This window comes from Melospiza melodia, chromosome 12, assembly GCF_035770615.1.
Source record: "Melospiza melodia melodia isolate bMelMel2 chromosome 12, bMelMel2.pri, whole genome shotgun sequence".
Lineage (NCBI taxonomy): Eukaryota > Metazoa > Chordata > Aves > Passeriformes > Passerellidae > Melospiza > Melospiza melodia.
The window spans coordinates 5,264,555-5,291,337 of NC_086205.1; the positions used below are offsets into that span (position 1 = coordinate 5,264,555).

A 26,783-nucleotide genomic window follows, 5' to 3' on the forward strand; every position below is an offset into this window, starting at 1 on the left:
AGAAACAGGAGCTGCCCCAGCCTTTGTTTCCTTGCCTGCAGGCAGCTGAAGGTGTGGGCACAGGCACGATGGCTCATCCTCCTCCTCTCTGTGAAGTCTGACGCTCTTGCCCAGAGCTGTGGGTGTCTGATTTCACTTGTGAATTGTACCAGCCTGGCAGGGAAACTGCAGCACTCCCAGCAGGTGATGACACAAAGCACGGTATGGAAGCATCAGGCTTCACTTTGGAGCAGATAATTGGTGTGCATGGCTATCCACACCTTAGTTCCTCTCCATGTCCACTGATAGGAGAGGTGGAAGTTGGAGTTTGTGGGGTTACCTGGTTCAGCAGGGCATCACTTACAGCTCCTGAGCTCCTGGGAAATGCTGGCAGCAACCTGAGACCCAGCTGAGTTTGTGCCCTGTAGGAATGTGTCCCCCTGTTGAGGGAGTGACAAAACTATCCTTTGTCCTCTTAGAAAAGAAAAAAGCCCAGAAGTTTCTCTCCTCAATGGTAAAAAGCCACCTCATAGGACCTGGGGGACTTCACCTCAAACTTAAGGATAGCCAATTGGACAGGAGCCAAAAAGTCCTGCTTAAGCAATTTACTAGAAAAAGAAGAGAACCAAGAAACTAATGGCTTTTATGAAGTGTATTACTAGGAGCAAGAACCTCCTGCACCTGGATTGGTTTTTCCCTGCAAAGAATTTGTTATTTTGCCTTTTATAAAACTTTTTTGTTTCCAACACTGCGACAGAAGCCATCCTGCTGATTTTATGCCTCCAAAGGTAGCTGAGCTATCTTGGGTGAGTTAATAGACCTCCAAGAGCTTATGAGCCCTAACTTGAGGAGGCTCCTATTACTGTGCCCCACTCCAGAAGGAGCTACAGATCCTTTTTGACGACAGAACTTGAAAGGAAGAGGATGTGCTTATTTCTAGCTTGGTTTTGGAAGTGCAGATGAAGGTGCTGGGATTGTTCTAGAGGGTTGCAAACATAGCAGTGCCTGCACTGAGAGGGGAAGGAGCCCTTCCAGGGGCCAGCCTTGGCACCTCTCATCTTCCACCAAAGTCCTGTGAAACACAGATTTCCTCTGTAGGGAAATCCTTCCCTCTGTAAGTAGGTGGCTCCTCTGCTCCTCATCCTCCAGGTTGTCACCTCTGCAGGGGTCTGTGTCTCCTAGTTTTGCAAGGGTTTGCATCCCTGTGTTCATTTGGTTACAGTTAGCTTGTAGCTTCATGTGTGATAAAGGCAGCAGTTCATTTGAATTTCATCTTTTGACAGCCAGGTGGATGTGAAATTCTCTACCCCTAACTCGTGTTCAGTATACAAGGAAGAAGATTAATTTAGGGAGAAAAATTAAGCAATGATTATTTGAAAAAATAAAAACTCCTCAGTTCAAGACATGTTTTAGGAAGGTACATGGGTGTTTGCAAAAGCAGAATGGAAGATGAGCAGGGAAAATCAGGCATGAGAGATAGCTTGAAAAAGTGTTTGTTTAGTGCAATTTGTCCCAAATAAGTCTCTTAAAGCCAGAGAAGGGCAGGAGCAGAGGGAGTGGACAGAAAGTGGTTTGGAGTGAGTGACTTCTGGCAGAAGCTAGATCTCTTGGAGCAGAAACAGACACTTCCCAAACCCCAGTGAGCTTGGCTTGCTGTTTCCATCCATGTCTGAGTGTGCTGCTGGTTTTGGATGTCAGTGTGCACAGAAAGCTGTGCCTATGGGAACAAAACCAACTTGGAATGTCTTTATTTCCATTCCTGCAAATCACCTTGCAGTGTTTTTCCTGCCTGGCCCTGGCATCCTTTACAAAAACAACAGTGAGGTGCTTCCATGGCCAGCACTGGCTCTAAACTGTGACAAACAAAAGGGTCCTTGTAACAAGGGGATTAAAGCAGCCAAACTTTGCTAATCCTGCTCCAGGACAGCTCTGCTGGGTGTTATCTCCTGTTCCAACCCCCAGCAGTTCACACAGAGCCCTCCATGGGTGCTTACCTTGTACCACTCTGGTGTTGCTGAAATACTGTATTTGCTGGGAATGTCCAGTGAAGGCAGGAATGATGCAGCTGACTCCATGTGCTCAGAAGGCTAATTTATTACTTTATTATACTTTATTATATTCAAGATTACTAAACTATACTAAAGAATACAGGAAGGATACTTACAGAAGGCTAAAAAGATAATAATGAAAACTCCTGACTCTCTCCAGAGCCCTGACACAGCTTGGCCCTGATTGGCCAAAGAGTGAAAACAACTCCCAGCAGAATCCAATGGAACAATCACCTGTGGGTGAACAATCTCCAAACACATTCCACATGAGCACAACACAGGAGAAGCAAATGAGATCAGAATTGTTTTCCTTTTCTCTGAGGCTTCTCAGCTTCCCAGGAGAAATCCTGGATGAAGAAATTTTATCAGAGAATGTGAATGCCACGCTGAATTGCCCTGGGTTGTCTCAGGTCTATAAATGTGACTTGTCAAAATGGGGAATAGCTGAGTCTTTCTCTGGGAGTTAAAGACAAATGAAATGCAAGTGGAATTTTGGTGGAAGTGGTACCAGCATTTGTAGCACTCATTTCATTTCCCAAAAGAAAATAAAAATGACCAATATGTGTGAAAGTAGGCTGTATTTCATTAAAAGCCAGTTTCAGGTATATCCAGCAGCATAAAAATAGGAAAACAGAATTGCAGGCTCAGTGTGTAGTTTGTGTATTACAAAATCACTGTTATTTATGGTGCCTGAAGTATTATATAAACACTAATTTTAACAAGTATACAGAGGGGGAACTTCCTTAGTTTTCTCCTGCTCAGCTGAGTGTTCCACACCCATTCAGAAAAGCCAAATGGCTGCACTACTACATTAAATACTCCCAAAAAATGGAAACGGATCTTTAACTGCCATAAGGCACTGAAGTGTCCTCCCATCAAGGAAGCTATAAATAATTTTCATTCACTGAGAATCTGTCTCCCCTCCCAGCTGCCTGTTTTATCCATGGGTATCTTCACAGACATTATCCTACTTGATTCTTTCTGGGTTTACCAAAGATACATTAAAGGCACACATTCCTTAAGTAAGTATGTGGGAGGGGGCATTTGCACTGGAATTTAGCAAAAAGGCTGAGCAAATGTTAAGGCTGCACCTCCAGTGCCTGGGACAAAGTGCAGAGCAGTTTCTTGCTAGGGGAACAGGGTTTTATAGGGAATTTGGAAGATGCTGTCTTGTCCCAGGTGCCAATTTAGGGCTGTTTGTATGGGATGTGTGAACCAGGACTGAAGCCAAAGAATTTAAGAGAAACAACAAAAAAAATTGTTTTGTTAGAACTGAGATGCTCAAAGCAGTTTTGACAAGGAGCAAATTAATCTTGTTGAACTGTCATGGCAGATAACTTGAGTCTGACCAGGCTAGTTGTGACCCATAGGTTAGATAAACTCTTTTCTTATTTTTAATAAGAGTCATAATTTGCATAAATAAGATATGCAGTCTCTTCTTTGTTTTTCTTTCCTGCTTCCAGTTCTAGACCTTGTTTGTGTAGGGAGATTGGTGAGTGACTGGGACAAGGAGATGCAGATTTGGCTTTGGTACGAGGTAATTGTGTGGGTAAGTTGTGTATCCTGGCAGCAGCCTGAGCTCCTGTGTCCAGCTGGGTTCTGGAGGTGCTGTGGATGTCCCATCATGTCAAAACCAGCCTTGCTCAGTTGGCTTTGAGGGCTGAGCTCTCTGAGAGAGCCTGAGCTGTCTTTGAGCTCACTTCACAGCTGAGCTGCCTCTGAGCTTCTCTGCTGATCTCGTGTGGAGCTCTGAGGTGTGCCAGGGTGGGCACAGGGCCTCCTGCTCTGGGTTATTCCACCCCCAGATGGAGGTCTGAGGTGTGCCAGGGTGGGCACAGGGCCTCCTGCTCTGGGTCATTCCACCCCCAGATGGAGGTCTGAGGTGTGCCAGAGTGGGCACAGGTCCTCCTGCTCTGGGTCATTCTATCCCCACATGGAGGTCTGAGGTGTGCCAGGGTGGGCACAGGGCCTCCTGCTCTGGGTCATTCTATCCCCACATGGAGGTGTGGATCTCTGAGGTGTCCCAGGATGGTCACGGGGCCTCCTGCTCTGGGTCATTCTATCCCCACATGGAGGTGTGGAGCTCTGAGGTGTGCCAGGGTGGTCACGGGGCCTCCTGCTCTGGGTCATTCCACCCCCAGATGGAGGTGTGGAGCTCTGAGGTGTTCCAGGGTGGTCACAGGGCCTCCTGCTCTGGGTCATTCCACCCCCAGATGGAGGTGTGGAGCTCTGAGGTGTTCCAGGGTGGGCACAGGGCCTCCTGCTCTGGGTCATTCTATCCCCACATGGAGGTGTGGAGCTCTGAGGTGTTCCAGGGTGGTCACAGGGCCTCCTGCTCTGGGTCATTCCACCCCCAGATGGAGGTGTGGAGCTCTGAGGTGTTCCAGGGTGGGCACAGGGCCTCCTGCTCTGGGTCATTCTATCCCCAGATGGAGGTGTGGAGCTCTGAGGTGTCCCAGGATGGTCACGGGGCCTCCTGCTCTGGGTCATTCTATCCCCACATGGAGGTGTGGAGCTCTGAGGTGTTCCAGGGTGGTCACAGGGCCTCCTGCTCTGGGTCATTCCACCCCCAGATGGAGGTGTGGAGCTCTGAGGTGTTCCAGGGTGGGCACAGGGCCTCCTGCTCTGGGTCATTCTATCCCCAGATGGAGGTGTGGAGCTCTGAGGTGTCCCAGGGTGGTCACAGGGCCTCCTGCTCTGGGTTATTCCACCCCCAGATGGAGGTGTGGAGGTCTGAGGTGTGCCAGGATGGGCACAGGGCCTCCTGCTCTGGGTTATTCCACCCCCAGATGGAGGTGTGGAGGTCTGAGGTGTGCCAGGATGGGCACAGGGCCTCCTGCTCATTCTGCCCCCAGATGGAGGTGACACAGCTGTAGCTGGCAGTGGTGCTTTGCACTCCGCCATCTGACTGCCCTGCTGCTGAGGGATGCAAAAGAAGAGCCATAAAATGGGTATATTTCTATAAACTGAGCCCACACAGTCATTGCTGGATGGATTTGTCCCTGCTGGGACACTGGGGTGAGGTGGGGAGCTCTGGGCAGACCTGCCCTGCAGCAATGCCAGCCTCTGTGTTTGTCACTGGCATGGAACTCAGAAACTTGCCCTGGGTGACAGAGCAATGGAACCATCTCCTCCTGCCTGTGACCTCCAAGGAAGGAGGGAGGTCTCTGCACATCTCAGCTCTTGACATGTGTAAAGCAAACCAAGGCAGAATAAGTGAGTGTCAGTGGCTCTGGGGGGACACCTGGCTGGAAGCTGGGCCTTGGTGAGGCTGTGCTGCTCCAGACATGGTGGGAATTTCATCCCTGTCCCTGGTCTGATGCCTTCCTGCCTGCCTCTAGGCACCCAAACCTGTGCCCTGAAGTGATTCTGATTTATCCCAGCTAAACGTTACACTTTTAGTTAATAAAGAAATATAATGATGGTGCTATAATGCAGCACTGTCATACATGGCATGGAATGGAAAAAATAGCAAATGAGTAGCCCTGGTGGTATGTGTGAACAAGGAAGTGGTGTGTCAAGAAATCAGCTATTTTTACCACTGTTTGCCATAAAATGAACAGTGCAGGAAATAGTTTTAAGCTTGGTTAATTTTCAGTTCTCCTGAATAACTATTAATATTAAAACAAAGCTTGTGTTGCAATGGTCACGCTGGCACCCAGATTCCTGCTCCATGGAGCAGCTGTGTCCCCCCACTGCCCCTTCCCCTGCCCCAGAAAGTCTCCAAGGGCTGGAAAGGAACAGTGATGGCTGTGGATTTCTCCTTCATGAAACCTCTGTGCTTCTTTCTCCAAGCCTTGTGTACCTGTGGTCTGATCCCATCCCCTTCTCTATCCATCCTTTCCTGGGAGCAGATGGTTTCTGTAGACTGTGCTTGATATTTCCATAGCCTCAGCATGACAGGGGTGCTTTTATTCATTAATCTGCCAGTGTAAGCAGTAAGGCATCTTTGGAAAAGCTGATACACAGATTAAAAGCAGCTGAGCTATCCCACCACCTGAAGTCATGCTTTGTTTTTCTGCAAAGTGAGATTTGTCAGCAGGCTTAAATTCCCTCTGTGCCCAGCTGTCACTGTGTGTGAGGGGGAGATTCTTACAGGGGAGCTGCTTGGAGAAAAAACAACAAACACAGCAAAGTTCAGCCCTGTGCTTTGCTGCAGCTGAGGGTGCAATGCAGGAAGAAGTTCATTGAGGGTGAGGAGAGGGATGCAGCCATGAAGGAATTTTACAGTGCTGAGCAGGAGACACCAGCATTGTACCAAGTGTGTGTGGGAGCTGAGCACCATGCTGCTTTCAGCACAAGGACACCCCAAGGGCAGAGTTTCTGCATCTCTGGTACAAACGGAGGTGGATACAGCTGGTTTTGTGCCAAGTGTTTTGTTACAAAATCCCTGGGCTGCAAAGCTTAGCTTAATCCCTCCCAACTCCCCAAAGCCCTTGGGAACACCTGGGTATCTTGCTTGAGGTTTTTGGTTGTGATGAAATTGCACTTCAAAGCTCTTCCATGGATCAGCAAATGCCAGAAACACTTTCCATTTTCCTTTCAAGCAGGAATGAGCCTCCAGTGACTGCTCAGTGCAAGCCTGAGAATTGCAGTGCTTGTGAAAACACTCAGAGTTGGTGACATCTGTCTGACCTGGTCAAGTTAAAAATTTCCTCTCTGTTTGTTTGCTAATGTACCTTTTGCTTTGATTCATAAAAATAGTGATCTGAGTGCAGTATTTCCAGGAACACAGCTCTTAAAAACAGCTCTTCCTTTCAAGTCAGAAGGTGATTATTCTACCAAGAGCAGCACTTGACATTTGTTCATGGCCAAACAATAACAAAACTTACTAATCATCAGGGAAAGTAACTAGGAAATGGCATGTTGGGTGAGAATGGGAAAAGTTGTGCAATCAGTTTCAGGAAATTCTATTTAATAAACAAAACAAAAGCCCCAGAGTGACCTTACCAGCAGCATATGGTAAATATGGCAAAGCACTTGACAGGCACCTTCCCACTTGGCAGTCACGAGTGGCCTGAGTCAGTGGGATTTTGCTGCATTATAAATATTTTAAGCTCCTTTACTGAACCAACTCACAGGCTGTAAGAAATCCTGCAGAGCCCCAGCAACTTTGCACCTGCAGATGTGACCAGGTCCAACTTTGCATCTGCAGATGTGACCAGGTCCTGGCCTGGTGCAGAACTGGAGCATCTCCCTGGGGTTTTTGGGTTTTTGAGGAGCCTTGGTGCTGCAGTGCTGGAATCCTTCCCCCTTTGCCAGAGCTCTGCAAAATTCCATGGGATTTGAGCTCTTTGTGCACTCCTGGGACCCTGCTGCCTTTCCTTGGGATGTTGAACATCAGGGGAAGAAGCACAAAACTGCAGAGTGAAGCCCAAAACTGCAGAGTGAAGCAGGGGTGTTTGAGCAAGAATGGCAGCAAGAGGGCATTCCTGGCTTTTCCAGTATTGGAAAAAATTAATAAAAATTAAATACCGGAAAATTAATAACCAAAAATGTTATGGTTTGATGTTAGTGTAATGTTAGTGTTTTTATGAAAATATATTTTTTAAATGTTTGTTGAGTGATTAGAAATAAAGTAGGTTTTAGTTTAGGAATAAAGGAAAAAAACTCTAATAACTTATAATATGAAAAAAGGAATATACACAACTTAGAATGAAATTTTAAAAATATTTTTAAAATTGTTTTACTATTACACAAAATAGAAGTATTCCTGGCTTTTCCAGGAATACTTTCCAGTACTGGAAAAAATACTGGAAAATTAATACTGGAAAATTAATAACCAAAAATGTTATGGTTTGATGTTGGTGGAATGTTAGTGTTTTTATGAAAATATATTTTTTTAAATGTTTGTTGTGAGATGTGATTAAAAATAGAGAAAAGTAGGTTTTAGTTTAGGACTAAAGGAAAGAACTTTACTAACTTATAATATGAAAAAAGGAATATACACAACTTAGAATGAAATTTTTAAAATATTTTTTTAAATTTTTTACTATTACACAAAATAGAAGTATTCCTGGCTTTTCCAGTATTGGAAAAAATACCAGAAAATTAATAACCAAAAATGTTATGGTTTGATGTTGGTGTAATGTTAGTGTTTTTATGAAAATATATTTTTTTAAATGTTTGTTATGTGATTAGAAATAGAATAAAGTAGGTTTTAGTTTCGGAATAAAGGAAGGAACTTTATTAACTTATAATATGAAAAAAGGAATATACAGAACTTAAAATTAAAAAAATCTTAAAACTTTTTTTTAAATTTCTACTATTACACGAAATAGAATTTAGGTTTTTAATTTAGCTGTTACTTTTTAGATAATTGAATTCAGTTTATTAAGAAGAGAGGAGGTTTTATTTTTATTATAGGTTCTTTTAGGAAATACAATTGAAATTTTATGTGGTCTTATGCTATGTGGTACTTTTGGAGAACATTTGTTATTGTGATTTTTCTTAATGTATAGTATTTTTATTATTGTGCATGGATTAGAGTTGTTTTTAGGGTTTTTTTTTAAGGATGTTTTGTCTGGTTTTAAAAAAGTAACAGTTTTTTATTTCCAGGACATTAATTTATTTTTTGGAACTGAGGGGTTTTGAGAACAGAGATATTTTTTTTTTTTTTTTACTGAAGACAGAGGATACTATTATTTTTTAATTTGTTTTTGTTTATGCACTTTTTTATAGAACATTGCTGTACTTCTTGGTTTTAAGTTATTGGGGTTTTTTAAATGCAGTTTTTGTGTTACAGGAAAAATGGTTTTGTTTATGCTTGTATAATAAAAGTTTAGCTAAAGGCTATTTTATTTTAAATTTAGGATTTGTTTTAACCTAACAGTTTTGAGGATGGGGCACAGATTGGAATTTGGGAGGTGGAGACATTTGCATGTGCTTCAAAATGTGAGCAGGTGTAACCAGCAGGGATCCTCACACTTCGGCGGGAGGCTGTGTGTAAATGAAAATGAGTTTCTTTCATTCAGCTGCTGTTTAATGAACTTTGCCTGCCTTAATTGAGCTCTCAAGGTCGATGTTTCCAGTCCATTCAGGTTGTCAGTGCCTTTCCTGCCGCTCTTTGCCTGTTTAGTTTTGTGATATTTGAGGTTGTTAAAGCCACTGGTGTAGTCTAAACCCAGCTTTGGGATGTCTGCTGCCACAGCTGTTCCTCAGTTTCTCTCTCAAGACTGATTCTTTTAGATTATTATTATTATTATTATATCTTTTAGATTATTATTATTGTAATCTGATTCTTTTAGATATCTGTCTGGAAGAAAAGAACTCAGGAAAAAAAAAAGGCTTGAATATATCAGATGGGATAAAATCACAACCTCCTCCCTCCAGCTGCAGTAGATACTTCCCACAGTAAAGTACAGACTTAAATTAAAACAGCCTTTGGTACAAGATATAAAAACTTGCACAATTGCAACTGTCTCATGACAAAGCTAAGGAACTGAGTATTTAAAATTGAATTGTTTGAGGAAAAATACCAGGATTACGGAAATACCTTGTGGTTTTCTCATGTAAAACAATTTATTGTCACCTCAGAACAGCACTTGTCCATGTCTAGGGAGTTTCCTATCCCCAGTTCATTGGTTTGTGTTCAATCTCTGAAGTGCTCCTGTCCCTGAATTCCTTGGGGTGAGTGGAGCCAGCCCAGGGGTGGGACAGCACTGCTGGGTGAGCTGGACCATGGATGGTGGGGAGAAACCACACGTGATGGATTTGGCCATCTTCTCCTGGGGCTGTGCAGAGGAGAAGGGAGAACAGGGAATGTGCTGCCTCTGGGCAGGGACCTGCTGGGGCAGCAGGCTCTCAGGGTGGGAGAACTCCCTCCTCCATGGGAGATTCTCTCTTGTACAGGGTCAGGGCACTCGTGTCTCTGTTTTCAATACATTGGGAAAAATGTCTACCTTTCTATCTCAACCATTTCGGTGTGTGCACGTGGCTTTCCCCCTCTTGTCACTGTAGGACATGAAAGAACACAAGCGCACACCGCTGTTCTCAGAGTGAGGAAAAAAAAAGTTTATTTTCTGACTCTAACACTTATAGTTTTGTAAGAGTGACGGTAGATTGGAGGGTGACAGTGGGTTGAAAATTGCAAGGCAGGATGTTTTCCATTCCCATCTGTATGGCAGATCACCTTTGTCAAGTGGGCAGTTTGCCTTATCTCTCTCTCTGAGTGACCACAATCACTCCTCCCTTGGGAGGGGACATTGCTGATAACAGCTATTGAATGTCACTGCATGGCTGATAAGAGCTACAGCATCCCACTGGGAGATGTGAGCCCAGGGGGAGGAGCCAAGCATTGCTACCCAGATATAATCCAGAGGTATTGAGACACCAGCACGGCTTCTCCACTGGATTCCCCAGAGGAACAGCAGCTGCCACTTCTCCCACTGGATCCTGACAGCTCAGACCAAATCAGGACTTTCAGACTCAGCTGAGGATGTTTTAGCACTGGAAAGCCTGTCTGATTAATCTCATTCTCATTGATTTACCACTGTGTCGTTGTCTGGTTTTTAATGCAAAGTGGTCTGGGTTTTAGGCAAATTATATTAAAAACCTCAACATGTAGAATTAAGATTGAATGAAGCTCTTTCTGTTGCTAACCAATCTTCCTTTATGCCATGAATCTATTTTTATGCAATCATCATCATTTTGGATTGAAGGGAACATTTTTGTTATTTACCATATTTATACACTGTTGAAACCCTGCTTGCTGAGAATTTTAGAGTTTCTGTGCTGACAGGCACTGACCCCCAGGAGAACACTGCATTGACCTGAGGCCATGGAGAAGGTTCCAAATTGATTGATGGAACTGGGATTGTGGCTGTGGAGTTTGAATAGAAGTGTGTAATATTACATGGTGGAAAACTTAGAGATTAAGGTATAACAATATAGTAATATCTGTAAAGCAAGATGGAGGTTTTAGGGCAGAGGCTGCTCCTTCTTTACTTGTGGAGTATATCTTGATATTTTTCTTTTGTTTTCCTCTCCCTTATTTGTATCTCAGTTGTAAGATCTGGTTTCGTCTTTCAGGTTGAAAACCACAGCTGACGTTGGGCTTTAGACGTGGAAAGCCCTGCTGTGACTGGAGGGTGCCCACGGGATCTGAGGGCTCCCCTGGTCCTTGGCATGTCCTGTAACAACCTGGGCTGGGCACGGGGTGATGGTGATGGAGGTGCCCTGGTAGGGTCTGCTGGGGGAGAGCTGAGCCCTGCTGTGTGACCGTGTTCACAGGGGTCTGAGGATGAGGGAAGAGACACAGATCTGACTCCATGTTACAGAAGGCTTGATTTATTATGATATATATGATATTAAAACTAAACTAAAAGCATAGAAGAAAGGATTTCATCAGAAGGCTGGCTAAGAATAGAAAAAGAAGGAATGATAACAAAGACTTGTGTCTCAGACAGAGCCTGAGCCAGCTGACTGTGATTGGCCATTAATTAGAAACAACCACATGAGACCAATCACAGATGCACCTGTTGCATTCCACAGCAGCAGATAACCATTGTTTACATTTTGTTCCTGAGGCCTCCCAGCTTCTCAGGAGGAAAAATCCTCAGGAAAGGGTTTTTCATAAAAGGTGTCTTTGACACAGCTGGGGGAGAGCAGAACCCTGCTGGGGAAAGGGCTCTCCATGGAGTACTGAGGTCACCCTTGGGCTCCCACACAAAGGGATTTTGTTATTTCTGCAGCATACTTGAGATCTCAGTGGTTTTCATGCTAATTTTAAACTTGTAAGATGTTTCTCATGGGCTGTTTATAGACTGGTTGGCTCTTCCAAGGCCCAGAGGGAGTTTTTCAGTAGAGCGAGCCTGAGAACTTCACTCAGGGAGACCAGCCAGGAAACCAAGTTATTTATTTATTACCCTCAGAGGCACAGCTCACTGAAGAGGGTGAATCCTGCAGACTTAATGCAGCTTCTCAGCTCAGACTGACCACACTGATGCTGAGGGAACTGCTCAAAAGATTTCAAATAAAGGCTTGTATGGAGGTGTGAGGGGCTGGGGTCACAGAGACTCCAGTACCCCAAACCTGCCCCTTTTGAAAGCCAGGCTGCTGCAGACCTCCAGCTGCTGTGCTCCTGAAAAGCTGGAGAAGAGCACAGACATCTCACCAGGGACCAGCTTGTTCTGGAGAAGGCAGTGTCACACCTGACCGACTCAGTGTACACTGGTTTCCTACTTGGTTTCTGCTCTGCTGGAAAACTTGCAGCCTGACTGGATTCATTGCTTTGGGGCTTAAGGGGAGAGTTAAATCCCTCTTCTGCTCAGTAGTGCACATGGAGAGGTTTCTTCCTGAGAGCAAACCCCTCTGCAGTCAGGATTGAGCATCCATGTGCAGGAATAAAGGCAAAGAAACAAAGAGTCCTCTCTGAGGTTGTTATAGAAGGCACCGTGCAATAATACCTCAAATTATTGTCTGTATTTGGGTTATGTAGAGGGACAAGATAGGATCTTTTCCCTGTGTTTCCTCAAATTCCAATTTGGTGGGAATGAATTGTTAAACTCGGGCAGTTCAACAAAGCAAAGGCAGGTAATTGGTCTTCTAATGCTTGTGTAAATATTTCCAGTTCTTGTGATGGAACAGGATGGTGTGCACTGTGACTTTAATAATCTTCTTTTATTTTCAATCTTTCTTTAAATAGATGCAGAAATTCCTTCTCCATTGTTCATCGCTTTGGGCTGTGTAACTGTGTCAGCTGCTGACTGAGAGCCAGGGGAGCAGGAGCCTCTCTGTTCATTCTCCCAGGTCTCCTTTCTAAGGATGTTTTTATTCTTGGATCACAGCAACTTCTGCTGAAGTGTTTGTGGCTGGCACTTGGTGCATTTTTACTGCATTTAGATCAGAAGGGTGACACTTGCATGAATCCTCATCACTGGAGTGTGACGGTGTTCACAGGGGTCTGAGGATGAGGGAAGAGATGAGGATCTGACTCCATGTTTCAGAAGGCTTGATTTATTATTTTATGATATATATTACATTGAAACTATACTAAAAGAATAGAAGAAAGGATTTCATCAGAAGGCTAGCTAACAGTAGAAAAGGAATGATAACAAAGGCTTTGTGGCTTGGCTCTCGATCCAAGCCAGCTGACTGTGATTGGCCATTAATTAGAAACAACCACATGAGACCAATCCCAGATGCACCTGTTGCATTCCACAGCAGCAGATAACCATTGTTTACATTTTGTTCCTGAGGCCTCCCAGCTTCTCAGGAGGAAAATTCCTGAATAAAGGATTTTTCACAGAAGATGTCTGCAACAGTACTGGTGTCATTCTGGTGTAATTAATTAATCTGTTATTGAACTTGCTCAGAGTTTGATGGGAAACCCAATAAACACAAAAGCACTTTCTGGGTGCTGGATGTCATTCAGTTGTCAGTGGTGTGACTGGCATTGCCCACTTTCTTGGGCAATATTCTCTAGGGATTAGGGGAGAAAAAGCCACCTAGCCCATGTGGAAGGCAAATAAAATCAGTCACTACAGCAACTGCAGTCATTGTTCATCACACTAAGTTTAGTTCTCCTGTGCTGTGTAAAAATAACATGTGTGTCAGCTTCCTACCTGGCTGGGGCTGTCCTGGCCCCAGAGCTGACAGAAACTCTGCAGGGTAACTCCAGAATGAGTGCTGGCTCATTCCTGCTCCCACATGGCAGGAACCCCAAATTCCTTGGGATTGAGCTCTCTGCAGCTCCAGAGGGTGCTGCTCCTTCTCCTGCAGGACTTGGGCTTGTTCTCTTCTAATCTTCTCTTCTAATCTCTTCTAACCTGGGGCCTTGGCCTTTTACAGCTGAGCTGGTATTTCTGTTCAATTCAAGGCGAGGCACAGGGGCACTGAGAACTGATTTGCTTTAAATGAAGTTTCAGCCTGTGGGCCTGAAGCGCTCTTACAGTGGTGAGAAAGCTCCCATTGCCCGGAGGGACTTTTCCTCATCCCTTCCTGCAACGGGGCCACCACAATCCAGGCAGAAAAGGAAAGAGTGAAAGAGTTCTTGGAAGCTTTTCCTGTGATGGGTACAAGGGGGTCTGTGCCTCTGGGAGGTGACATCTGGTGACATCTCACATCTGATGAGTCCCAAGGGATGTGCAAGGTTCCCTCCTCCCTGAGCGTGGTGCCTGTGCCCTGATCATCCTTTGTTCCTTTTGTGCTCTGAAGGACACGGAGCTGTTTGAACTGTTTAATGTTCATTTCCTTGCTGCTGTCAGTTCTGCTTGACTCTAAACCCAGGTCTTGTGTTTGTATCTGAAAATTCAGCAAAGTCTCCCTTGGGGTGTCCTCTGGGTCTGCATGCAGTGAGATGATTCATTCAAAGCCAAACAGATTTTCCTTATCAGAAAAGAAAAGGATGCAAAGTAGTGCAAGGGGTGAATTTCAGTCATTTAGCTCATTTTTCATGTATTGAAGGTGCTGAAAAATAGGTAAAGGAAGTTTGACTGCTTGCTGAACACCATGTGATACTGCTGGTTACACAGTGCTTGGTTTAAAAAAAAAATCCAGGTAAATGGTTATGAAATTATAATCTCTTTTAATGGCAGCAAACCTGCCTGCTGAAATGAAATTACAAGCTGCTCATAAACCTCAGAAATTAGAGAGCTGTACAGTCATTGAAACAAATGGGAGCTGTACCTTCTTTTCAAGGAGGAGAATTTTGCTGTCACTTTGGAAGTGTAAATTGAAATATGGGGATTCTGGTGTTGTTCTGCTTGTGCTGGTGTGTGTGTTTGGCCTTTTCTGTGTGTTTTTCATGAAACTGGTGTCACCTGGATGGTGTTATCCAGCAGTTTGGCCAGAGGAGCTGCTGTCCCTGGTGCCAGATGTGGGGATGCGTGAGGGCTGTGGTGCTGAGCTGACCAGGAGAGGAGGCTGGGGAGGTACCACTGGAGAATATTTTTATTTACAGCTACAACATCCTGCATGTTTCCAAGCAGGGCAGGTACAAGCTGCTCTCAGGTGGGGTTTGCAGCAGGTTACAGGGTTAATGCAACAGAAACCAACAATTTGTGCTGAAAACACACATTTTTATCACAAACCATGAATTATTTAAAGTCTCCAAGACACCTACCAACGCCAGATTTGTATGCTCTAAGAACAAATCCTTATGTGTACAAAACCCACTAGTCACAGAGCTGCAATACTGCTATTAATGCACAAATTCATACTGGAATTTAACAATCCACCTAGAGACAATATCAAGGGAAAAGATGAACTGGAAAATTCCTGGCATGCTTTCTAATCAGAAAATAACAAACTACTCTTTAAAAATATGTGCTTGGGAATAAATAATTGATTAGTATTGCTTAGCAGTAAGTGCATCTATTGCTTATATTTCATCCACTAATATCACCTCAGTAAAAACCTCAATTCACGGCTTCTGCTTCTGTATTTTAAAACATTTGGTGTTATTTAGGTTATTAGCACAGTTGTGGTTTAGGGATAAAAAAAGAAATAGGTTGTGAAATAATGTTGTGACTACAATGAAGATTTTGTTAATATTGCAAAGAAAAACAGACCCACATCCCTAGAAGAAAAAGACAGCTTTGATCATCTGAAAAATCAAAAAATGTCCTTTTGGAACAGGTACCCTGGTAATGATATGCACAGTGTTCACTCCCCAAACCCCTGTGCTGGCTAATTATGGTAATTACAGCACTGTGGTACAAGTTTTTGACAGCTGTGTTGGCAGGGCTGTGGATTTGCTTCTGTGTGAAACTCCTCTGAAAGAAGGCGTTCCCATGTAGTTTGGGGCTAGAAAAGTAATTTTCCACAGAATAGTGCCATTTCATGTTTTCCTTCCAATCTGGGATGAAAATATTGTCAAATATTTTCAAATATGTCAAAATATTGAGATTGTGCTCAGAGTTGATGAGGGAGAAGGTTGTTCCCTCTTTGTTTGTTTATCATTTTTCCTCCAGCTGCCCTTCTGGGGCTTCCCAATGCTTTTCTGTTCGTAGGAGGCACCACTGTCCCTCCCTCCCCAAAAATGCCCAGGAGGAGGATCCTGCAGAGGGATCCCTGGGGGGAAGCAGGGACAGCTCTGGGTGGAAGGAGAATTGTTGTTTCAGCAGAATTGTTTTGTTGGGATCTCTATCTGGTCAAAGTCACCCCGAGAAAAGTTCCAAAGTCTCTTTTCCCAGCCCGGTGCTTGAAGAAGGAGTCAGGGCTCTTCATTTCTCGGTCTCAAGGTTGTTTATTGTATCTTATCTATAAAATTCTTTCTCCTGCCCTGCCGAGGTCCATCCAGCAGGACAGTTCCAGGCACTCTGCCTACCCCCTTTATGTCTTTATACTAAAAACTACCTGTACAATGTTTATAATTACTTTCCAATACCTATCACCTATGTTAGACAGTGAGCTTCTACTCTAAACCAATCTGTCAGTGCCACCATCACAGCAGAAGATGGAGGCCAAGAAGAAGAAGGAGAAAGGCTGGACACACCCAGTTCCCTCCATTTTGCCCCCTGAACCCCCATACCAAAAACCCCAAAATCTACTTTTCCACCCTGTGATAACTTCACTATTATTCTACTTAATTTGCCATGGCTTGCAGATCTTCATCCAAGGTTGGTAATTTGCTCCATGGGTCATAATCAAACCCACAGGTGTTTTGGGCTCTGTGCCAGGGTCTCTGAGCCCCCTGGCAGGGGTCTTGGCTGCTCAGGACAGACAGAGGGATGTCTTGGCTCCTGACATTGTTTCAGCAGAATTGTTTCCCCAGAATTGTTTCCCAGCTCTGTTCCCACTGCTGCCCAGGGCTGCCCTGCACTCTCAGCCTCCCTGGCTCCCCGTGCCCCCATAGGTGCCCCCAGAGCCCCCCCTGCCCAAAGGATCCCCGTGCTTTGTTCCTAAAGCTCACCAAGTGGCATTTCCAGAGATTCCAGAGACAGGGGCTGTGCATTTAGAGCTGCTCCTTCACTGAGTGCTGGGGGAAGTTATCTTTTGCTGCACTAACTTCGTAAGCTGTCAATTAAAAGGTCCCTAAAATACATATTTTCCTAAGCTTCAGCTGCAATTTCTAAAGTTTGAAGCATAACCAATACATGCACTTTAAATTTTAGCAGAGCTTTACCCTGTAACTGCATAGTTCATCATTATCTGTTTGTGTTTGTTTGAAAAGCAACATGAGACTTTTTGGAGGAGATAACCCAAGCCAGGGAGAGAGGGACCATCTGCAGGCTGGCCATTCCCTCCTGGAGAGCCTGGTGCCCCTCTCCTCACATGCAGCTTGTTTCTTGGAGCCCTCCCACAGCACCAAGCTCTGGATCTCTCCTTTGGGCTTGGCTGGGCTTTGGCAGAAGCTCTTCAGAACCTGGGGTTTGTTCTTGCTGTTTCGGCCTGGGCAAGGAGCTCTGGGGGGATTTGTTGCACCTCAGGAGCTCCACAAAGCACCTGTGAAACTGGCACACAAAGAGAACAGCAAGTCAGCAGGAGTTTAATTCAGCTCAGGTTTTATAAGCCGGGCTTTATCTCATGATTTGGTGTTAATTAAGTTCCTGGGATAGCTCTGGAACAGCATGGGTGTGACAATATTTTGTATTGGAGGTTGAAATGTTTTCTCAAATAAAATATATCTATTGAATGCAGGGGATGATTGGCATCTGAGTCCATTATTCAGAATGTTGAACAATTGTTTATTAAGCTATACTACATTACATTAATGCTATATTTTAACTATACTAAAGAGATGCTATATTATACAAAAGAGACTAAAGAAAAAACTGTGACTGAGACAGCCTGGACACAGCTTTGAGCTGTCGCAGACATCTTTTATGGAAAATCCTTTCCTTGGGATTTTTCCTCCTGAGAAGCTGGGAGGCCTCAGGAACAAAATGTAAACAATGGTTATCTGCTGCTGTGGAATGCAACAGGTGCATCTGGGATTGGTCTCATGTGGTTGTTTCTAATTAATGGCCAGTCACAGTCAGCTGGCTTGGACACAGAGCCCAAGCCACAAACCTTTGTTATCATTTCCTTCTTTTCTATTCTTAGCCAGCCTTCTGATGAAATCCTTTCTTCTATTCTTTTAGTATAGTTTTAATATAATATATATCATAAAATAATAAATCAAGCCTTCTGAAACATGGAGTCAGATCCTCGTCTCTTCCCCAATCCAAGAGCCCCTGTGAACACTGTCACATTGAGCCAACTGGCCAAGGAAACAAAACAATCCTCAGCAGAATCCAACTGACAAATCCCTTCAGGTGAACAATCTCCATAACACACTCCACATGTGCAAAAGCAACAGGAGCAGAGAATAGAGATAGGAATTGTTTTCTCCTCTTCTCTCTGTGCTTCACCAGGAAAATCCTGGGAGGGAGAATTGTGTGTCTCTCTCCCCAGAGACTGTGAATGTCACACATGTCCTTGTGCTCAGCAGAGCAGCACAGAGGGGAGAGAGCCTTGAGCAAAGTTCTGGGACAGGTCACAGGCCTCCAGCAGCTGTCCTGTGTTTTATTGATCACAGATACTACTGAGTTTGTGCAAGGCAGAGAATAGAAGGGACTAAAACTTCTCATAGGATCTGTCACCTGCTGCAAACCCTGCTGTGCACAGGGATTTTGGGGAGCTGAGAGTCACTCCTGCTGCCTCCATCAGGGTGTGGATACATCCCCTTGCTCAGAGTGGGGAATGGATTGAATTAATTGAGTTACCAATCAAACTGCTGGCTGCTTTGGTTTGGGTCTGACCAGGGAAAAGATGAGATGTTTAAGCTCTCAGGAGGGGCTGGTTCAATACCCATAACTGGAGGGATTTTTTCAGTTGCACAGCAGAACATTCTGTGGATCTGAGAGCAGAGGGAATGTGCAAAGCATGAGGACAAGGAAACTGCCTGTAGCTGAAAAAATGGGGATTTCAGGTGGTGTGGATTGTGTGCATGGCCTCCCCAAGGCTGCAGGGTCAAGGGCTGGTAACTGATCTCTACACTCAAGAGTCCAAAACAACATTACTGGTAATTCTTTGTACAATGCAGCTGCTGGCAACGAGCTCTGACAACTCTTGTTATCAACAGCCAAGTGGAAAATCATGCTGGTTTTTCATCAGCAGCCTTGCTTGCTGGGCAAAGTGGCTTTTTTAAAGTTTTACACAATTTTTGTATCAGCTGAGGTTCCTTTTTTTTTTTCAATGAGAAACTGCATTTTGTCAGGACTAAAAACTTACTTTTTAATAATCAGAATTTTTTCATCAGCATTGAAATATTAAGCAGCTTCAAAACTCATGGGCAGTACTGTCTATTTTATATTTTTTCTTTGCCCTCATAGTCAAGCTCACATGGTTCTTCCCAGGTACCTTTCTGCAGCTGTTTAATCCCCAGCGAATTCCTGTTTCACTGGAGAGTCTCCTCAATCTGCTTAACCTTCACCTGGTCCTTGCCTGGATGCATTTCCTGAACGTGAATGTTATTTTATCTGGCCTGTTCTCAGATTTTATCCAGCCTCATTAGAGATTTCTGAGCATTGACCAGAGCATGGGGGAAGCCTGGACACAGAATTGTTTGAGGAATAGCCCAGAATTAGAGGGCAGTGTCACTGTAGGAGCTCTCAAGGCATCTCCTCCAGGTTCCCACAGCCTCAGGAATGCTGTTGGTGTTGAAAGTGGTTTTCTGGGTGACCTGAAACACCACAACAATTCATTAACACCTGAAACACCACAACAATTCATTAACACCACAACAACAGCTCCTGCTCTCCCATGCCTGGCACTCCTGGGTGGCTGCAGCATCTTCTGGCCTGAGGTTCTCTCCTGAGTGCAGGGAAACCCAAACTGTTGACTTCTCATTCTGCACTGAGTATGGAACCCTGAGCACTGATTGCTGCTGAAATACCAACTGAGCAATGCAAACCAAGTGGAACTGAAGAAAAATTTAAAAAACCCAACCTCAAAACCCCCTCCACAAACAAAATGAAGCGTGTGTGGAGCACCTGGAGTAAAAGTTCATGGTGAACTTCAGGAGTCTGGCATGGACAAACCCAGTTTAATTTGTGTCTAGCTGCTGTTTGTGTCAGCAAGCTATTCAGTAAAAAGTTTAATTTAGAATTGTCTGTAGAAGACTCCTGTGCGCAGTCTGTGTTGTTTTGGAGAGCTCTTTGCACGTGAACAAGTTCAGATCAGCCTGGGGGCTCTGAGCTGCCTCTCTGGGGGTGAGCAGGGCTGGGGGTGTTGGCAGTGAGGCAGAATTACCCTTTATGTGCTGGGCTTTCCCTGGCAGGGGATGGCAGCAGCTGCCCAACACTGCAGGGGTTTCATCAGAGACCTTATTCAAGAGCTAAATTGTGGAGGAGAAGGGAAAGAAGGGCTCCTATCCCAGGGAAGGTGTCAGGGAATTCTGCACCCCCGGGCTGTTTGTGGCACTGAGTGGAGCTGATGGATGCTGAGGAGATGATGGATGCTGTCATGGAAACTTTCACTCCCTGGCAATTTCTCATGTCCCAGGAAAAACACCCACAGCTAATTCAAGCCAGACTTAAATCAACCTTTTACCATCATCATTTGTTTCCGAGAGAGAGTGAGCAATTTACTGTCTGTGCTTCCTAACAGCTTCCAAAAACCATTTCAAGTGGACAATTTGCTGGACCCAGGGAAACAAATGATCCACCTGCTGTAATCCCAGCAATGCAGAGATCAGTGCGATGGGCTGGTGGAGCTGGAGCTGCCTGAGGGATTGGAGGAGCTCTGATGCTCTCTGGTTTTCTCTGTAGATCTCTGCTCATCCTCACTTTTATTGTCAGTCCCTGTGCCGGGGGCCAGCCCAGCTCCTCTGGCACTGCAGATCCTCACCAGCTCCTGGAGGGGAGAGCAGGACAAAGAGTGGCTGAAGGATTTCAGGGGGGATAAAAGAGTAAATCAGGAGTAAATCAGAGAGCTGGGGTTGTGAGGAGGAGGAGTTGCTGCGGGCAATGTGCTGGGCTGGGTGTGGGGCAGCAAGGGCTCACATCCTCACAACACTTCACACATCTGAGACACCTCAGACAATGCCTGGTGGTGCTTCCACTCTTGCCAGAACATGGATTTCTTCTCTTTTTGGTGAATTGGGCAATGGAAAGGAAGGACCAAAAAATCATTTGCTATTTGCACATGTGGGGAGCTGCTTGTCCAACTGCCAAAAAATGCAGATTTGTTGAATAGATTTGCTCCTTGGAGCTGTTTTTCAGAGCTTCCCTCTCATGGATCTGGGTGATGTCACTGATGCTCTCTTTATCTCCTGTGGCTATTAGTTGTTGTGTTGTTGTGGGTCCCAGGATGAAGTGAGAGATGAGAATTGACTCCAAGTTCTTAGAAGGCTGATATATTATATTACTTTACATTATTATATTATATTATATTATATTATATTATATTATATTATATTATATTATATTATATTATATTATATTATATTATATTATATTTAAATATACTAAAACTATGTAAAAACTATATACTAAAACTATACTAAACAAAGAGAAAGGAGACATCAGAAGGCTAGAAAGGAATGAATAACAAAAACCCCTGACTGACCAGTCTGACACAGCTGGACTGTGATTGGTAATTAATTAAAAGCAATTCACATGGAACCAATCAAAGATGCACCTGTTGGTGAGCAACTTCCATACCACATCCCAAGCAACCAGATAATTATTGTTTACTTTTCTTTTCTGAGGATTTTCAGCTTCTCAGGAGAAAAACCCTGGCAAAGGGATTTTTTTATAAAATATGACAGTGCCAATCTCCCCTCGCTATTTTGTCCCTCCTTGCACAGATGGAATCTGGAGGGAAGGGAAGGGAAGGGAAGGGAAGGGAAGGGAAGGGAAGGGAAGGGAAGGGAAGGGAAGGGAAGGGAAGGGAAGGGAAGGGAAGGGAAGGGAAGGGAAGGGAAGGGAAGCGTTTCACTGACCTGTTTGTTCAGAAACACGTAGATGATGGGGTTGTAGACAGTGCTGCTCTTGGCAAGGATGGCTGGGACGATGCTGGCTGCAGGGCTGACGAGGCCAGGCTGCCCGAAGGTGGCCAGCAGTGCCACAGCCGCGTAGGGCAGCCAGCAGAGGAGGAAGCACAGCACCATCACCATCACCATGAGCAGGAGGCGCTGCTCGCGGCCCCGGCCCGGCCCCCGGGGCAGGCTGCTCACCTGGGGACAGAGCACAGCCACAGGGAGGGTGCTGCTGCGCCCATTGGGTACTGCACAAACTGGGCAGCACTGCTGGGGAGCCTGCCTCGAGCTCTACTGCAGCATCAGCCTCGGGACATGGCTGAGGCAGGGGGAGGATGGCAAAGCTCGGGTACAGCCAGCAGCAGCCAAAGGTGGCTTTGATACAGAGCATCTGAAAAGCTTTCTGGCCAATGGCACGTTGCTAAAGCTTACAGACAGCTCTTCTAGCTAATTACTAAAAGCACATGTAGCTTCACACAATGTTTGCTTGTCTTCTTTCTATTAACAATACACAATACAACATTATTAAGCTTAAAACCTTCTACCATCTTGCTAAGCACATTTTCCTGCAGTCTTAAGGTATATCTTAGCAAAGCCTAAGACACAAGCTACTGTTTTATATCCTTGCTTGCTGTACCATTGCAACTTTTTCTACCTCCAGACTTTGCAGCTACAGCTGATTCTAAGTTCCTCAAAGTTCCTCTGCTGTTTCTAAGGTTTTCTTTCCTTTTTTTTTTTTTTTTTTTTTTTTTTTTTTCTGAAAATCTTCTTACCTTTACTATTTCCCACACCTGGGAGCTCCTGGGGTGGCTGCACTAAGGGCAGGGCTGGGGTGTGTCCCTGACAGCTGGGCTGTGATGCCTTTTGGGGCTATCTGAAAACCAGAGGCCAGACAGAATTAAGGGAATAAAAGCAGTTATATTTATGGAAGGGCCTTCAGGTACATTTAGGGCAGACAAAGCCCCCCAGGGGCTACACTCAAAATGGACCATGGCTCACAGGTTTGCACACTTTTATAAATTTGGGCCATTTGCATATTGGGGGTTTATCTTCCAATTGGGGGTTTATCTTCCAATTCCAGCTTCAGGTAATGAAGCCATGTACCCCAAGTTTGCTACCCCCAACTCACTTTTGTTTCCATCTCTGGGGCCTGAGGCAGTGAGGTGTCCTTGATTGGAGAGGAATTGTTGTGTCTGCCCAAAATGGGAAAGCAGCAGCTCACACTGTGTGTGGAGTTTAGAATCACAGAATCACAGATTAACAGAATCACAGAATAATGAGGTTGGAAGAGACCTCTAAGATCATCCAGTTCAATCTCTGCCCTAACACCTCAACCAGACTATAGCACCAAGTGCCATGTCCAGCCTTTTTTAAAACACATCCAGAGATGGTGATTCCACCACCTCCCTGGGAAGAGCATAAAGAGTTATACACTAAAGAACTGCAGGATTACAAATACATGAAAAATATACAAGCTGAAATCCCAAGGCATCAGCAGGACCAGCACAAGTGCTCTGCATCTGCAACAGCCCCCTCCAGCTCCCTGCAAACCCCAGATTTTAGCAGGAGTGCCCTGGGCAGGAGGGAAGGAGGGGAATGAGCCTGGTGTGAGCAGAGGCAGCAGCTCCCAGAGCCCCAGAGCCCGTGCCCAGTCCTGCAGGAGATCCCCAGCAGGATGGATGTGCCTGTACCCACAGCTCTGGGGCTGAGGGAATCCCTTCCCTGGATCCATGGCAAAAGGCAGCACCTGAATTAAAGTGATTTACAGCAGGCTCCTCCTCTGGGCTCGGGGCTCACAAACCTGAGAGTAAATCCCACTGCAAGAAACTGTGCTGGCCTGCTTTGCTGTTGTCTGTGTGCTTGGAAAACCAGACTTTTCAGTGGCTGCTGTGTCCTGCCTGCACTCAGAAGTGCTGCAGTAAGCACAAGGAACTCATTATTACAAGCAGTTTTATGGGGAGTCCCTCAGGATGTATTTGAGTGTTGGAAGGCACCTTGAGACTAATTAAAAAGCCTAACCAAAACTGTTCAAAAAGTAGAACATATCTGTAATTGCCTGCTGAGGGAACTCAAATATCAAGTACTTTATAAATATCTTGTTAATGTGCAAATGAAATCTTTTATGACACTTGTCTGTAATTTAAAAGGAAAAAAAGTGGCATTTGCTGCTAGGCAAATAAAGTTGTTAATCAAAATATTTCCATTAGCAAGAAGTGAGTATTTCACTCAGAGCCACCCACAGGCATCAGTAGCTCAGATTTATTCACAGCCATCTCAGACAAATCTCACATTTATTTTCTTCCATTGTATCTCGTGGAGCTGATAAGAATTTTGCACTCCACATTTCTTGTGGATTTCTTGAAAGTCTGCCATGCCTTGGTATAAAACTTCACCCAGGCTGTGTGATGAAGTCCAGACAGCTGGACTGGTGTGGGAGCAGGGCTGGAGACCAGAGAGGGGCTGAATTTCCATATTGTGTGCTTGGTTTGGTTTGTGAGGGTCCTGAGGAGAGGCACTGGAAGGCATCAGCACCAGCTGCCAGGGCTCTGCATCCCCACACCAATCCCATCTCTGCATCCCCACACAAATTCCAGCCCTGCATCCCCACACAAATCCCAGTTCTCCATCCCCACACCAATCCCAGCCCTGCATCTGCCACAAATCCCAGCTCTGCATCCCCACACCATTCCCAGCTCTCCATCCCCACACCAATCTCATCTCTGCGTCCCCACACAAATCCTAGTTCTCCATCCCCACACAAACCCCAGCTTTGCATCCCCGCACAAACCCCAGCCCTGCATCCCCACACCAATCCCAGCTCTGCAATCCCAGCTCTGCAATCCCAGCTCTCCATCCCCACACCAATCCCATCTCTGCATCCCCACACAAATTCCAGCCCTGCATCCCCACACAAATCCCAGTTCTCCATCTCCACACCAATCCCAGCCCTGCATCCACCACAAATCCCAGCTCTGCAATCCCAGCTCTGCAATCCCAGCTCTCCATCCCCACACCAATCCCAGTTCTGCATCCCCACACAAATCCCAGCTCTCCATCCCCACACAAATCCCAGCTCTCCATCCGACACAAATCCCAGCTCTCCATCCCCCACATCAATCTCATCTCTGCGTCCCCACACAAATCCTAGTTCTCCATCCCCACACAAACCCCAGCTCTGCATCCCCACACCAATCCCAGCCCTGCATCCACCACAAATCCCAGCCCTGCATCCCCACACCAATCCCAGCTCTGCATCCCCACACCAATCTCATCTCTGCGTCCCCACACAAATCCTAGTTCTCCATCCCCACACCAATCCCAGCTCTGCATCCCCACACAAATCCCAGCTCTGCATCCCCACACAAATTCCAGCTCTGCATCCCCACACAAATCCCAGTTCTCCATCCCCACACCAATCCCAGCTCTGCAATCCCACCTCTCCATCCCCACACCAATCCCAGTTCTCCATCCCCACACAAATCCCAGCTCTGCATCCCCACACCAATCCCAGCTCTGCATCCCCACATCAATCCCAGCTCCTCTGAGCCCCCCTGAGCCCTCCTGTCCCCCCCATGCCAGGAACACCTGAGGAGGAGGTGGGTGAGGCCTTGCCTGTGGAGCACCTCAAGGAAAGCCAAAAGCTCTCTTTGGTTCTATTGATTTCCATCAATTCTAGAAAAAGAAACCCAACCACCTCTTCCTTCAAATAAGGCCAGAGAGGACAAATGTTTTACTGGTGTGTTCTAGCTGGACAGCAGTTTCATGTTGGCACTCAGGTGTTTATTATCTCTTATCAGTAAAACAGCCTCACTGCTGTGAGTTCAGCAGCTTTGCATTAGAAGGCACAAAATGCCCAACAATCTCTTGGTACAAGGTCTCCTAAGACTAAACTATCCAGTTAAGAGCTGACACCTGGATTATTTTCCCTTTTAACCCAATAACTGATCCCACAGAGCCCACAGTGCAGACTTTCCTGCCCAATTACAAAATGCCACCCAAACCCATGGAGAAGGAGGAAGAAGAAGCTGAAGAAGAAACCCAGGACAGCACCCTGTGCCCTCCATCTTGCTGCCATCCACAACACACTAAAAACCCCAAACCCTCAATTTCTCACCCAGTGACACACCTGCACTGCTCTCTGTAATCTATTGCACACTTTTGTGGGTTCCAGTCTGTCTTGAAGTGTGGGAAACTTTCTCCATGGATGATGAGGGTCAGAGTCAGTGCTGCCCTGGGGGTCAGGGCACACCAGAGCATGCAGAGAAATATTCCCAGTGCCCTGGGTTTCCATGAGAAATTTTGAATATCCTGTCACTTCTGTAACTCTCCTTGAAGCATTCTTTGCTTTTGGCTACAAGGCTCCCCTGGTCAGCCAAGGAAACCTGAGATATTAATATTTGGCACACATGCAGAAAATTTCTTCAAAACCAAATCAAACCCATCAACTTTGAAATGTTGCTGCCCCCTGTAAGCAGATGGAGACTTGGCTTCACCCTGTGGCTGTGGGCTGTGCCTGGCACCAGATCACCCTCTGGAGGTGGGCAAAGCAAAGAGCTCTGCTAAAGTGATGCTGGTGAATGGTGCTGTGGGCTTTTAGCTTAATTTTGTCGTAATTATTATCACTGCATTAATTAAAGGGGTGGGACTATTTTGGGGCTATGATTTACTGCTCAGATAACCATCAATCTCAGAGGCTGTGAGATTTTAGAGGAGCAAGCAGCCAGCCATAGCTCAAAGCAGTCACAAGGCAATATAAACCTTGTGATCCAATGGACAGTTGCCACAGGATTAATTTTGCTTTTCTAACCTTTTACCTTTACTCACTTCTACTGTACTGTGGATACTTTTAC

General features: G+C 45.4%; 1 protein-coding gene across 1 annotated transcript in view; it reads right to left on the minus strand.

The window, feature by feature from the left end:
* Positions 1-16,852: 16,852 nt before the first annotated feature.
* Positions 16,853-26,783, minus strand: part of LOC134423843 (opsin-3-like) — a 31,724-nt gene continuing 21,793 nt past the window's right edge. Inside the window, exons 3-4 of the mRNA XM_063167297.1 lie at positions 21,898-22,131; positions 16,853-17,422 (exon numbers count right to left, since the gene is read on the minus strand). Coding sequence (XP_063023367.1) covers positions 17,240-17,422; positions 21,898-22,131 — 417 coding nt within the window. The 3' untranslated portion in view covers positions 16,853-17,239. The remainder of the gene's footprint in view (positions 17,423-21,897; positions 22,132-26,783) is intronic.